This window comes from Carcharodon carcharias, chromosome 18, assembly GCF_017639515.1.
Source record: "Carcharodon carcharias isolate sCarCar2 chromosome 18, sCarCar2.pri, whole genome shotgun sequence".
NCBI lineage: Eukaryota > Metazoa > Chordata > Chondrichthyes > Lamniformes > Lamnidae > Carcharodon > Carcharodon carcharias.
Window position 1 is genome coordinate 47097367 of NC_054484.1, and position 15619 is coordinate 47112985.

At 39.6% G+C, this 15619-nt stretch overlaps 1 protein-coding gene across 4 annotated transcripts in view; it reads left to right on the forward strand.

The window, feature by feature from the left end:
- The window catches only part of cnksr2a (connector enhancer of kinase suppressor of Ras 2a), a 580037-nt gene extending 568414 nt beyond the window's left edge, over nt 1-11623 (forward strand). For all 4 annotated transcript variants that reach the window (XM_041211522.1, XM_041211523.1, XM_041211524.1 and 1 more), the window contains 2 exons: nt 7385-7566; nt 11390-11623. In XM_041211522.1, coding sequence (XP_041067456.1) covers nt 7385-7566; nt 11390-11623 — 416 coding nt within the window. The remainder of the gene's footprint in view (nt 1-7384; nt 7567-11389) is intronic.
- The last annotated feature ends 3996 nt before the right edge of the window (nt 11624-15619 follow it).

A 15619-nucleotide genomic window follows, 5' to 3' on the forward strand; every position in this document is an offset into this window, starting at 1 on the left:
AATTCAGGAGTGCCAGTTCTGTAGACAAATTGGGTAAGAGCTGCCCATAATAATTCATCATTCCTAAGAATGAAGATTGAGGCATATTTTTGTAGTAGCTCTGGTAACCCACTTGCTCTCAACTGAAAAATTTCAGCCCGTTCTAACTTAATCTTCTTTAGCCAGTTTCGTCCAAGGAGGCTTGGCCCCCTCGCCTGCCTCCATCAAGGGTAGTTTTACCGATTGGCTTTCATAATGGACAGTAACTCTGCTTATGCCTTTGACTTGGATATCTTCTCCTATGTAAGTTTTTAATTTGGCATCAGTTGCTTCAAAGATTTAATTTATATTCACCATAATTCAGATATTTGAAAGTGTGTTCACCAATCACAGTAGTGGAAGCTCCTGTGTCTATTTCCATTCTAATAGGTCTGCCATTTACCTTCACTGCTACATATATTGGTTCTGTCTTTCCAACCTTCAAATTAAATAACAAATAAATATCTGAATTTGTTACTTCAGGCTCTTCTACATTGTAGATCTCACAGGAGCTTTTCTTCTGTTCGAAAGTCTGCCTGATTCTTTCCTTGCACTGACTCATTTTGTGTCCGTTTCAATGACAATAAAAACATTTGATTGTTTTCCACTGCCAATCATTATAAGGTTGTTTGTTTACACCTCTATTGCAACTATTCCTTGTTTTTGCTGCTGTGTCATTTCTTTCCAATTGGCTGCTAGCGGTAGCTGTTTGCTGCTTCTCGGCAGAGTCTTGCATTTTCGCGCCCTTTTTGGCTGAAGCTTCCTGCCCAACATGTAGGACAGCACCATTTTCACTCCCTGCATGGCTTTTGAATCCCTTACTGTGCTTTCCATGGCCAGTGCTATCTCTACTACCTTCTTAAAATCCAAATTTGTTTCAGACAGTAATCTTTTCTGAATCATATCCTCATTCACACCTCACACTAAACGATCTCTGAACATGTCATTTAAAGATGTACCAAACTTGCAATGTTCTGTTAACTTTTTCAATATTACCACACAACGAGTTAAATCTGAATTATTGTATCGTTACCGAGGACTTTGGCTGGGAATAACCCTTTACGAGGTCCATCAATTCATCAAAACTTATCGAACCTGGGGCACTAAGTGCCGTCAAACTTTGAATCAAGCTGTAAGCTTTAATCCCACATGTAGCTAAGAGGATCAATCGCCTCATCTCTTTCCCCGAAATGTCATTCGCTTGGAAAAAGAACGTGAGGTGTTCAATATAATGAGACAAATCGTCCGTGGCTGGATCGAAAGGACCGATTCTTCTGAATTGCGGCATGCTGTTAGGGGATTACTTTGATGATTATGACGGAAATTATACTTACAACTACCATGTGAAGTACAGCCACATTTCGTTTCTGTTGATTTCTTTTGTTAGCCTGTTTTATTCTCGAAGCCAGTTTATTGTAGCTTTGCTTTAACCTCACTTTTTTCTTGCTTTATCCTCATCACCAATTTGTTGGGACTAATGGATCCGGGTTGCATGCTTGTTTTGGAATGCCCGAGTTGGTACAATAGGCAGAGTTGATCAGCAGACAGTTCTTAGGTGGAACACTTTCTGTTTGTTTACAAAGGTACTCAGCAGCTACACTTGTGTGCTTTCAACTCAAACCTTGTTTCCATACTTCTGACTACTATCTCAGACTACTGACTACAGAGGTAGCCCGCGCTACTCCACTATTGGTTACATAAGATCATGTGATCTTTCTTTATAACATTCTTCTAAAAGGTATATTACACATTGGATAAAATCATAATTACCACATTAGTAAATCAAAATTTGCTGTTAACAAATTCATGCCAACTCTCCTTTATTCTTCCATGCTTGTCCAAGTGGTTATTTATGTTCCCCAGATTATTGGTTCTAAAAGCTTCCCCACCACCGACATTAAAGTGACTGGCCTTAATTGCTAGCTCTATCCTTCTCCCCTTTTTTGAACAAGGGTGTAACATTGCAATCTTCCAGTTTGCTGGCACCATCCCTGCATCTCGGGAGGATTGGAAGATTGTGGCCAGCACCTCCTCAATTTCTACCCTTATTTCCCTCAGCAGTTTAGGATGCATTCCATTTAGACAGGGTGACTTCTCTACTTTAAGTACAGCCAGCCTTTCTGGTACGTCCTTTTTATTTATTTTTATCTCATCCTGTATTCCGACAACATCCTTGTTCATTGTAACCTTGACAAAGCTCTCTTCTTTGGTAAACACCAATGCAAAATACTCAGCCTCCTTCAATAGATCTCCATTTTGGTTTTTAATTGTCCCCACCATTCCTCTGACCGCCTTTTTACTGTTAATATGTTTATCGAAGAACTTTGGATCCCATTTATGTTAGCCATGGAAAGGGGAAGGATTTGTTGACAATCCTATCAATGGTGGGCCCTTTCAATCTCAATAAAATTTAGTCTGTTTAACATAGACACACTTTGAGCAAAGAACAAGAATTCAAATCAAATAATAATGCTTAAATAGACTAGAAAGATTTAAAAATCAGAACCAAGCTGAGAACTAAAATTTAACCAGATTAGCCTATTAATTATAAAAGGTTCATTAGATCAGCAGCCCTTCATGGGCCTATTAGTGAAGCAGAAATGTCATGTTACCTAAAAAGAACCCATAATACTCCAGGGGAAACTAATAAGCCATATGGTTTTTTTTTTTTGCATATGTACGATATATGCCAGTTTAGAACTAATCTGTTCAAGCCAAAGTTACGACATCTGCCATTCGTGCAATCAGCTTTGGCGCCATTATGTAACAATTGTTCGTAGGATTGTCCTGTGAAAGACCTAAGATGGCTATAACATGGGTGCCTTAAAACCATGACAGGAATGGACTGTGATGGAAGCGCAGAGTTTAATGGGCTACAGAGGAGCTTACTCAGTGGCAATGCCTTTAATGGTATTTCTGTGTTTCACATTTCAAGTACCAGCATGGGACAAACTTTTTAACAAGTTATTCTTGTCATCTGAAAAATCGATCTTTCCTGTTACGTTGCACCCTATAAGGTGACTTAGTATTCGGATATACATGCATTTAACATAACTGTAAGAGTCATGGTATGTGTAAAAATATATGACATTTTCCGACACATTGATTTTCCATATTCAAATGAGTCAAGACATATTTAGGGTTACATGACACTCATAAATATATAGACAGGTTATGTTATATAGCTGTGCACATTTTAAAACCAAAATGTACAAATAAAGTTAAGGTCTGTCCTCGGCAAATGGTTCCACCTTTAACGATAGGGTGCAGGATTTGGGTATGGTGGACAGTGGGTATGAATGTCAACATTAATGACTTCAAAACTTGGTTTGTTATGGGATCTTGTTGGATAAAAGCAATCAAGTGTCTCACTGACAGTCATTTGGGGCTTAAATGAGCCTTGCAGCTATTGCCTAGTACAGCAGGGTCAGACTCATAGAACGGGGACACACATTTTAATGCTTTTTATCACTCAGCACAGGCTAGCTTGTTTCCCATGGTGATACTTGGGTGTGGGTGTCACTGGCAAGGCCAGCATTCATTGCCCATCCCTAATTGCCCTTGAGCTGAATGGCTTGCTCAGCCTTATCGGAGGGCAATTAAAAGTCAACTACATTGCTGTGGGTCTGGAATTGCATGTAGGCCAGACCAGGTATGGATGGCAGGTTTCCTTCGATGAAGTACATTAGTGATCCATTTTATGACAATCGATAATAGTTTCATGGTCACCATTATTGAGACTAGCTTTCCATTCTAGATTTTTATATTATTTGAATTCAAATTCCACCAGCTGCCGTGGTGGGATTTGAACCCTTTTCCTTCAGAGAATTTGTCTGAGTCTCTGGATTACTAGTCCAGTGACATTACCACTATGTCACCATCTCCCCTTGAAGTCAAGAGATAAATATCCATTGTGATTTATTTAGCAAAACAGTTAATTTGGCAGCCTCCAAGATCCATCTGAAATAAAACATTTATTTGATTCTCCATTATAAAAATTATTCTTATTTCCCAAACTATCAAACTAGCTCCTGTCTAAACAGCACCATAAATGTTGGATATTGTGTAAGAGGTCCTGACCTTAGACGTGCTGACAATCTATCTCCCATTTTTGGCACATCACCTTTTCTGTGGTGCAGCTGTTTCTTCATGCTGACATTGACCCACATCATGTCGACTTTGATGGTTTTCTATAACTAATGCCTGCAAATGAACAACCATCTTCTAATATTGTAACAGGCAGAGCTGAAGGCTTACATTGTATTTTGTAACCCTAAGGTTCCTCATCAATTTAAATCCTAATGCCATATAATCCTTTGTCCACAGAAAATCTTTGAGCCAAAGTGTTCAATCAGGTGGGTCAGTGTGGATTTTTAACTTTAAATTTCATCAGTTACAAATTCAGCCTTATTCATTGAAAATATTTCCATTTGTGATCTGTTTTAATAGTCTTTGTAATTGCTAGTTTTCTGGAAACAAATTATTTGCTTTGCTGTACTGGGCAAAGAATGTTGTTGATCATGTGCTTGTGTAGTCACTGACTGAGCTCTGGGATTATCTTCCACTCTGACAGTTTATGTCAGGTTGCTCGCTACAGTTGTCATGTAATCACTGAGAGATGTTTAATTCTACTCAGGTTCTGTACATGCCTGGGATGATAGATGACTGATGTGTGTGTAAGTATCCTAAATTTACAGCTCATTAATACAGCTTGACCTTGCAGGAATAGGCCTTAACCAAACAAGTTGCTTGTGCTATTAGTTGCAATAGCTGGATGAGAATTACTGGCATTTGCAACTTTCCATGTCGCCGTTTTAAAATGTGTTCTATATGGTATCCAGGATGAGGATTTTAATTAAAGGTCAGAAATACCTAGAAAAATGTTAGCAATATTCACAATGTTTGCCAATCTATGCAATCAACTCCACTTTTGATCCCTTTCTCCCCAGTAAAATTTGGGTTCTTTCCCACCTTGATGGTTCCTCTGGTGTGAACCCCTATATTTGTTCCCTCAAGTCCAAGGGGATTTGAAGCCATCATTTTTGGCCTCTGCCAAAACTCTATAACCTTGCTACTTATTCTATCCCCCTTCCTGACCGTTGTGTCAGCTTGAACCGCACACTCCGCAACCTTAGAGTCCTATTTGCTGCCTTATCTTCCCTATCATCGGCTTTCACTTCTGGAACACCATCTGCTTCTGCTCCACTTCAGCTCCCCAGCTGCTGAAACATTTCAACCATCTTCAGGCTCAACTATTCCAGTGGCTCTCGGTCAACTGCCCATCTTCCAAACTCTGTTAAACTCTGTTTAACTTTCCTGTCTGCATTCTATCGCACACCAAATCTGCCTCACCCGTTATTTCAGTCCTTGCCGACCTACATTAAGACTTGGCCTTCAACATAAAATTATCATGCTTGTGTTTAAATTGCTTTACTGTGTCTTTTCCCTCCCAATCTCTATAACCTGTCCCACAATCTCTTAGAACTCTCCTTTCCTCTGACTCTGGTAAATTCTGCAATCCTCTATCCCTTCTCTGCACCCTTTGTGGCTGTGCCTTCAGCCACTTAGGCTCAATGCTCTAGAATTCCCTCCCTATACCCCTCTGCCTCTACACCTACTCTTCTCCTTTAAGGCCCTCCTTAAAACCACATCTCTGACTGCTTTTCAGTCATTCTGCCTAATATCTCCTTTGGCAAGCCATGCATTTTTGTCCAATGTTCCTGTGAAGCTTTGTGCACTGTTCTTCTAACTTTAAGGTGCCATCTAATGCAAGTTGTTATTGCTATCAAATAAAAATTATGGTTTTTGTTACTGTTAGGGTATCCTCTCACTAGATTTTGAGCATTGTTTTAAAGGATATTGGTACTCTTTAAGGGGAGGATTACTGTGAATAAGTAGTTTTGCTTCTTCTGTTTCCAACACACAGCACAGAAAAGAATAATTTTCCTGTTTTATTTGTGATAAACCAACCTGCTGAAGATCTATAATGTTGTTAGCTGCTGGATCACAAAATAATCACTTCCATGACATGTGCAACTTTTCTGTCTTAAGCTGCTTGATATGCTGAAAGGGAAGCAGCATCTGTTCGAGTCTGGGTGGTTATCCCAGTTCTGCAGTATGGTTAAAAAGTGTGATACCAGCTGAGGCTCAAAACTCGGCTAAGAGTAATTGAGTTACTTAAAGACTCTGAAGCCTTCATGTGTTGCAGTTGTAACTTCGTACTGGTGCCTTTTTCCCAGTTTATGTTATCTTGGTGTTAAATATAATCTTTCTGTTTTCTCTCTGCCCATTTCTACTCGTACTGTCATTCACTGTTTTCCTTAGTCAGACACGTGTGCCTTGCATGCTGTGATTTTTTTTTTCCAAATTGCTTTTCTACCTTAAAATATCTCCAGTGGTCTTCTGAGTTAAGAGTGCCAATTATATTAACCTGCTATGACTCCAGTGCCCATCATTGTTCCTCAGCTAAGTAAACCATTGGCCTTAGAGAAGGTAATGTACTGATGCTGCATAGTTGCTCATGGCTTTTGAGATCATCTCCTCAGCCCTTTAAAATGGCTGTTGCCCTTTCTGTGCTGTAGCTTGTTTTCTTTTTACTAATGTAACTTCATATCGGCCAACAGACATTTGTTTGGAGGTTCCAAATGTCCCTATCAATAGGGCTATTTACACTGTATTCCACATATTTGTTTCACTGAGAAACAATGAAAATATAATCAAGAATAGGTCTCAGGTTTGTAGTCATACATCACCAAAGAAGATAGAAGATCACATTTAAAAAAAAATAGTAAAAGTGAAGAGGCCATGCAACCATTGATTTGATTAGTTTCCAAGCTACAAAGAAATTGCTCAGGAATGGGGCTGTCTAATGGCAGTAACTGAAGTTTCTTTTTTTAGAAAAAGGATAGAGAAAGTGTGCTATAAAGTGTTAAGACGTTTTGTCGAGACTTTGTAGTGACAACTAAAAGTGGTCTTTGCCTATGAATTTATTGAATAATTCTTTGGCTAACATAGTTGGTTCCTAACTTTTTTTGTAGAGTTTCGTTGGCTCTTGAAATTCTGAATTAGCTTGTAAATTTTGTAGCTAGGTTGAAAACAATCATTTGGTCAAATCACGTAATTCAGATGAATCGAAGTTAATAGGAGTCAGTTCAACTTTTAAGTACATTTTCCATGCTAAATATGGGCTGTGGACTTCATCAGGTCAAGAGACACTAGTTTTAATGGAGTCAGTGAGCTAACTCAGCATTCAGTCTCTCTTTTCTTTCAAATCAGGATTTTGTCAAACACTTTATGAAGTAAGAATGCTGCTCTCAGATGTTCACTAGACTCATTGAATTTAATTCTTTACCAGAACCCACACCAGAGAAAACAGGCGACTCTTTGCAGGATTTGTACAAGGCACTGGAGAACGCCAGTGTTTCTCCATTAGGAGAGCATCGCCTTTCCACCAAACAGGAATTCAAGAGATCCTTTGTAAAGAGATGCGACAATCCAGTTATCAATGAAAAATTGCATAAGCTTAGAATTCTAAAGAGCACAATTAAGGTAGGACGTTCCCTTTTTTAAATAAATCATGATTGTTAAATTAGTCAGAATTAACTGGCTGTAACTTCACTGTTTTTTTTCAAACCTACCCTTTCTTTCTAATGGTCTGGAATGCATCATCACCACCTAACTTGATTTCCTACTCCCATTCCTTCAATTCAGTGTTGATCCTACATAACACTGAAAACACACTGCTTAGAGTCACCAGCAACGTTCTTTATGATTTTGACCACAAAGCTTTAGGCCTCCAAGTTCTCTTGTAACTCATTGTTACTTTTGAGCCAGTCAACCATGACATCCTATTCCATGTCTCGTCTCTGTGGTTCACTGTAATACTGTCCTCATGTGGTTCTGTAACTACCTGTACTACCGAATCCAACATGTCCTGCAAAAGCATCTCCTCCCGTGCCTGCAGAATCATCTCAGCTGTTCCCCAAGGTTCCATCCTTGACACTGTCTTATTCCTCACCGAGATGCCTATTTTTGGCAGCATTATGCAGAAGCATGAGTTGTAAGCTGATGATACCCAGCTTTGACACCAGAATGCCACCCTCTATTTCATGGCTATCACCATGCTGACTTAAAATGGAGAATGAGCCTGAGTTTTTTTTTTACAGCTGAGCCAAACAGCCTGTTTCTGTGCTATAGCAAGTTGATTCTTTGATGAGGTGCAATCCTGAACTGTGAAATGCTTTGGATGATGTTTTGCTATGTTATGTGTACTGCATAAATGTGATTTGTTATTGTTTTGCTTTACTCTGGTGTCATATTAAATCTTTGAAGGTAGGAGATCCCCAGTGACACAGCAAATGTATGCAGTAAATAGCTCAAAACTGCGCAAGTACTGGAATCAACGCTGATGTTTGACCTTGGTGCCACAAGAAATGTTGCAATTAGCTCAGGTTAGAGCAGGCAAACAATTCACAACTGGGCTAAACTCAGCAATAACAAATTACACTTGTATATCATTTCTCAGGTACCATGATCTCCTAATGTTTTGGAAGGCTAAGGTTCAAGGAAAATTTGAGCATCAACTAGAATTTGGAGAGTTATGGTGAGGCCAAAGAGATCGGTTTTGAGTATTCGATTGAAGGTGAGGACAGATAAAGTAGAGCAGAGTGGAGGCTGGGATGTAGGCTTGGGGACATTTTCAGCAGTAGAGTAGAGTGAGTCCATGGATGGATTTATAGGCAAGGACAAGGATGTTGAAGTCAATGTATTAGACAATAGCAAGCACTAAAAATCATGAAGGGCAGTACATAATGCAGAATATGTAAGCTGTGCAGGATTGATCTCTTGAGGTTTATTGAAGAGAACTACAATAGTGTGCATTTACACAGCATCTTTAATATAGTAAAATGTCCCAGAGAGCTTCATAAGAATGTTATCAAACAAAATTTGGCACTGAGTCACATGAAGAGATACTAATATAGGTGACCAGATCAAAGAGGTATGTTTTAAGGAGCAACTTAAAACAAGAGAAAGAGGCAAAAAGCCTTAGAGAAGGAGTTCCAGAGCTTAGGACCTAACCAGTTGAAGACATGGCTGCCATTGGTCAAGCATTTAAAATTGGGGATACAAAAGTGGCCAGAGCCAAAGAAGCATAGAGATCTCAGAGCTTTATAAGACTGGGTGAGGTTAGAGAGATATGGAGGAGAGGCCATGGAGGAATTTGAAAACAAAGATGGCAACTTTAAAATTGAGGTGTTGACAGACCAAGAGCCCAATGTAAGTCAGTGAGCACAAGATTAATGAGTAAGTGGGACATGGTGCAACATTTTGATTAAGCTCAGGTTTATAGGGGATATAAGATGAGAGGCAGGCCAGAAGAGAGTTGGAACAGTCAAACTTAGGGAAACAAATGCATGGATTCGGATTCAGATTCGGATTTAGCAGATGTGCTGAGGCAGGACCAAAGATGGGTGATGGTACATAGCATTGGAGAAAGTGATGGTGGAGTTGACAAAGGCATTGGTTGAGAGTTTTAAGCAGAGGCAAGAATGAGTTAGGAGTCAAAGCTAGCAATATTGTGGAGATGGAAGTAAGATGATAGGTTGCAACACAGAGGTGAGTAAGCCTTTTCTTTAGTTCTCAACATTTTAGCTGAGGGTTTATGGTTGGTATTGGGAAGCAATTTTTCCACGGGGCTTGGGTCTGTATCAGGTGCAGCAGATATGCTCTCAGCCAGATTCTTGCAAGAGTTGCAAACCGGCAGATCAACTGATCTATTAATTGCCTGTTAATTGTGCAGCAGGAAAACCAGGCTCTGAAATAAAAGTTTTTCTGGCTGTTTCAATTCCTGCTGACCCTACAAAAATTCCCATGAACACATGACCAAGTAACCACTGCATTAGGTCATGGAAAACCTGGGAGTTGCTGTTGGTGACTCATTTATGTGAGTTTTCTGTGGCAGCACTTTGTCACCAAGTGTACAAAATGAACACAAGTTTTGTCAAAATAGAAAACGTTTACTGAATTTTTGTATTCTTCTCCCTGTTGCTTCCTTTTGATGCATTCAGGTGCGCTTTTCACTCCAGAACACTTTACTATTTGATTATACTTCTTTTAAAAGACTGAAAAATGTCGATGAGATATCCTGATCCATCTTTTTTTATCATAAGTTTGCAAGTTGGAAATATTTAAAATATTATAAGATTTTTGCCTTTGGATTTGTATGTTTTGTGAATTTAGTCTTAAAAAATAATTAGGTCATTTAATATTTTCCTTCTGTGCAACATTATGATTTGGGCAATCTAAGGATGCTATTACTTATCCCTAAAGCAAGTGTTTACTGACATTTATCTGTATGTTTAAAGTAAAGCAGGCTGTAGCTTGCCCAGGTCAACAACTAACCCATTTACTGAAATGTGCACCAAATACAATGTGTAATTATAGAGTCCTTGAATGGATGCTCATGTTGACTGTCCAAAATATTAAATTTGTTTTGAGTGCCCACATCTCTACCTTCATGTGTAAAAAGAACTGCTCTACCCTTTAGTCAATCTTATCAAATCAATGTGAACTATTTCACTTACAATTACACTTCATTTCACCTATCTGTATAATTAAGCACATGTCTCAGAGTCATACCTTTAAAAGACATCACTCCTCAAAGTTATCACACTTAGCTTCAAAAAAGATATGATTGACTTGAATCTTGGGTCACATTTAATCAAGTGGCTATCTGAGTTGATCAAAAACATGCCCTTTCACATTACAGATAGAAAAAATCTACCAACCAACAACTACCATAAGAGTACCCAATCAAATTGCTCATTTATTTTTCAATACAGCTGTTCACAACTCAGCAAGAATAACACATCTAACTAATCAGGCTACTAAAAATAAATTGCTCCAACTGTTTTTGCTAGCCAGGTTACTTTTCAAACCACTGAGTACACAAGTCTAAAAATAAACTTAATAACATAATTGACAAAAAGGAATCAAATAAATTTAGCCATAAACTATTTCTTTTAGCTTAGGAACTCTGTAACAATTGTCGCTGACTAGGCCTGCCAGTTGCCTTGGGGTTGAAATTCAGTGTCTACAGTGTTTCTCTTACCCTTCTGATGATAGTTCCCAGGCTTTAATATATAAAATGTAATTACAATGTTAAAAATAATTCAAGTAATTATAGATTTCTACTTTTAAAAAGCAGCACAATAAAAGTTGAATGGTTTTGTTAGAAATCTATAGATGCATGTTTTACTAAACACCTGAATTCAAATAAAGTATTGTATTTTTTGTGCATAACTGTTGCTGTTGTATTTTTATTTGTGTATTTTTAATGATGTGGATTTTATTTTCTGTTTTTCACCCTCAGGCAAAAGAAGGAGAAGTAGCGATTATAGACAAGATTCTAGACAATCCCAGCTTGACGTCCAAAGAGTTTCAGGGATGGAAACAAACCTATGTAGAGCTTTTCATGGATATCTGTCAGAACAATGCAGCCACGGAATCAGTAGACGGGGCAACTGAACAAGCTGCACCTACACCTACACCTACACCAACACCACCTCTGGTGCACACCCACTCGTACATTGAAACCCATGTATGAACAGTTTCTCGGCAGGCCTTGTATTAAATATAATCATTTTTTGACTGCTTACTTTATACTGGTGAGTCATGATGTAAGTATTTTCTTAGTACACTGACTCCAATTTAATTCAGATGTTAGTTGGCTTTGCATTAGATTCTGGATACAAATGGTTATAATTTGTTTGAAGGGGCATTGTTGCCTTTGTTGGGAAAGCTTTGTCCCTCCTTATACATAGATGTCTTAATGCCACTTGAGTCATTATAACATCGTTCTGTGGCTTACGTGTGATTTTATTGTGGTGTGCCAATGATAAAAATGACACTGAGTTCTTTTCCGTACCCAGAATGGCAGCCATACCCTTGCAAGTTGACTAATATAAATTAGCATGAAAAGAGCCAGTGAAGAATTTGTGCTCATAGATTTTATTTTGTTTTCCTTTTTCTTTTTTGCTCCCATGATGCACATGATTCTCTGCACACAGGTATAACAGATAATGAGAAACTGCTCAAGAATGGATCTGCATTGTACCTTCATGTCCCCTATAGCTCATACAAATTGGCCACTTGTTACAGGGAATCAGGAATTCCCCACCCCCAACCCTCACCGGTCTGGCTTCCACTCTGAATGCTGGCACATCACAGCACAATGTGTTGGTGCACCAGTAGTCTCTGTCCCCAGGGTACATAAGACCAATTTTAACAAGCCCGCCCACTGAAATGAGGCATTAAAATGACTGTGCTGCAAATGCTACCCCCAGCTGCCATTTTTCCCCAGGGCTTTCACAGGAAGCTTCCCAGGTGATCTGCAGCATGGGGGAGTTTTGTGGCAGTTTGCAAATTGAGTTTCTGTGACTGCAATTACAAGGTAAAACTGGGCAGAGTCTGTCGGACACCTATTTTTTACTGGGAGATTTTTATTGCAGCCAAATCTATAAATATTAAAGTTCTCTTAAGACAAGGACTATCTTTTTTTTTTAGTATGGGGCCAGGAGGAACAGAGTGCTCTTTCTGAGCCCACAAAAAAAATGAAACGGGTTGTTGTTGGACCTTCTGAGGCTCTCAAGGATCACTTCACCACTCCACAGCATGCCCCCTTCCCCTGCATCCCACCCCCAGCCACTCATTAACAGTGATTTCCTACTCTTTGAAAATCAGCAAGATGCATCTGGGCACCCGCAGCTCACCGGCAGAATGTAAATCAGGCCTCCAAATGGCTCATGCCAGCAAGAATGGCCAGCTGTACTCCACCCGCTGCCTACCCACCTACGCTCCAACCATTGTCCACCTCCACTCCTCCAATTGTCAATCCACACTCCACCCACTGTGTGCCCATGCTCTGCCCACTGACCTCTGGAGCTCTGCCTGCACCACCCACTTCTCACCTGTGCTCTGCCAGCTGGTCTCCTGCTCTGCGCCTATTACCCACTCTACCTGCTTGCCTGCCCAAGTTCTATCCGACGTTAAGTTGGCCTTAATGTGTTTATATTAATGATGTTCCAGACTGCCTGGAAAGAATAAGCCTCAAACGAAACTGTCTTCAAGTCTGCAATCAGGTCAGCAATAAAATCATGATTGCATTATGTGAATGTGTGATTTATGTATAACAAAGAAATCTACTGATTTTAAAACTCGCCATAATAATTTGCCAAACAATTTTGTCAAATTAGCTATTGGCACTCCTGCAAAAATATTCGAGGTGTTTCTGACTATTTTGATTGTTAATTTCTGCCCTTTTTGCACCTGCGTTCATTCTGCTCATAGGTACAACTGGTTTATCTCACCATTCAAAGCACCCTTTGTCCCATTATTTTTTAAGCAAAAATTTTTATTTAGTAGAGATGTAACCCAGACTTGCAATCCATGCATAAAATAAATCAATTGTGTGCAGATAATTCAGAACCGTCCAAATTTTAAGCACAATGGAACTTTTATTGGATCTAACTTTGAAAATTTACCATGTCTCAGCACAAAAATGGCTCAGCATCTTGGAATGTGGAAGTGCAGCAAGGCACAGTGTTGATTTCTCCACTTCATTGAACTCCTGGCTCACCTGGAGTACTATGTGGAAGCACTGCACAAAGGGAGAGTTGCAAGGAGTGACCAGTGAAGAATGGCTGAGACCAGTGAGTAAATCAGCCAGAGTGGAAGCAGTCCTCCTAAGTAAAATGGCAGAAAGAGTAAAGGGTAACCTAATTATAGACAGTTTGTACCTTCATGCAGTACATTACAATTACATTAAATTTATGCTGTTCTTATGCTGAAAGTTTTGAACAGACTGAGCTAAACTCTGTCATATGTGCTCTGGGTTGTGAATGGTATCATTGCAATGTATTTGTTTGTAGTCAATTGAAGACACTGGTATTTTACAGGTATGAGAAGCCCATAAACCTCTCCCTGTATTCAGACAGTATGCAAGTTAGTAAGGCCATTTGTTTGCAGGACTGAGAGTAATATGACAGCCCTTTTCAAAAAAGGGTGATTACCTTCTGTCTTACTGAACTGCAAGATTATGCATTTTGGCATGTTCATATATTCTTTACCAGATTACCCCACCTGAAAATTGCATAATTCAGTCACTGAATATCAATTCTTGATTGAATTGGACATATCAACTTGAAACTTGATATATAACAAAGTCAAAGTAGCCTTGTCATGCGTAGTGTTAGAAGAAATTTCCTATCATCCAATGTAAAATAACTATCAAATTGTAACAGTGATCATAGTCATGTTTAATGATTATATGTGACAGCCATTCAAACAACGCCATTGAGCAGTGTACATTGATCATTTCTCAGCAGCCTGGAGGACAATTCTTTGATTGACCAATGCATGCTATATTAAAGTCAAACCAGATTGTGAAAGTGCAGAATTTAAATTCTAATCTTAACCATTTGAAACATCTAGGGGTGAGAAATTGAGCTTCTTTGCTCCCATTCTATGTGCGCTACATGTGCACTTAGTGCTCCAGAATCACATCTGTGGCGGATGTGGACATGTGGAGAGAATCAGGCTGGATGCTGTTTTGGTGCAGGTATTGGCAAGGGCGCAGTGAACAACCATTGGAGGTATGCAGAGTAGGCAAATCATGATGTCAATCAACTTGCAACGTTGATTTGACACCAGCAGTGCCATTTTGGAGCTCATCGCTCCAGCTAGTGCCCACTCTTAACTTTGCATAACTAAACACTGATTCAGCAGCAGGAAGGACCCAATCTCACCCTCCACTCTATCACGCTATTCAAAGAGATCAGCAACTACATGCAGGTTAGCTATGATTGATTTCTTCTCACTGTTGCTATGGTTCTGCAAGTGTTTGCTGCTTTTCATAGTTGTTTCAGGTTGCACATGTCTACAGGGAGTGGCGTGGCAAATGCTGCAGGAGCTTTTGCTGATTTCAAGGATTCTGCATAAATCAGTTTCTCCCAGACATGGTTGCGCTAGTAGACATTCCCTTTAGAATACACCATGACTTGGAGAATGAACAAAGACCACACAGAGCTTTCAAAGGCATCCTTAAAATTTCCCTCTTTGACCTTTGGTCACCTTTTCTAACTTCTTTCCTATGTCTAGTATGGTATCTACGGTTTCCCTATAACACACTTTGGAATGTTTTGTTACTGAAGACAGACTATGTAAAGGTAAGGGTGCTGAGAATCCATGAGTCAGCACATTTCAGCTTAAGTTCCAGCATGTGCCTGGCCCAGTTCTCCACTGCCAACCCTACAAACGTTTGTGTGGTCAGTGAAATGTCCCTTAATATACCACCTGTGAGTGAACTTCTATGATGCTATGGGTGCATCTTTGGCATCTATCTAACCTTGCAGTAAGGTTGGAAAGTCCTGTCGATACAGCATGGCCAAGGGACTCAGAGGCCCATCTGCACAATCCCCACCTGGAGCCTGGGTGGTCCCCAGATCCACCAAGATATCATCTTACCAGACATGCTTGCCCTGACTGTTTCAGGGCACAGGTCACAAGGGTTGGAATCTTGTACTGTCGCTGGTGGTGAGCTTGG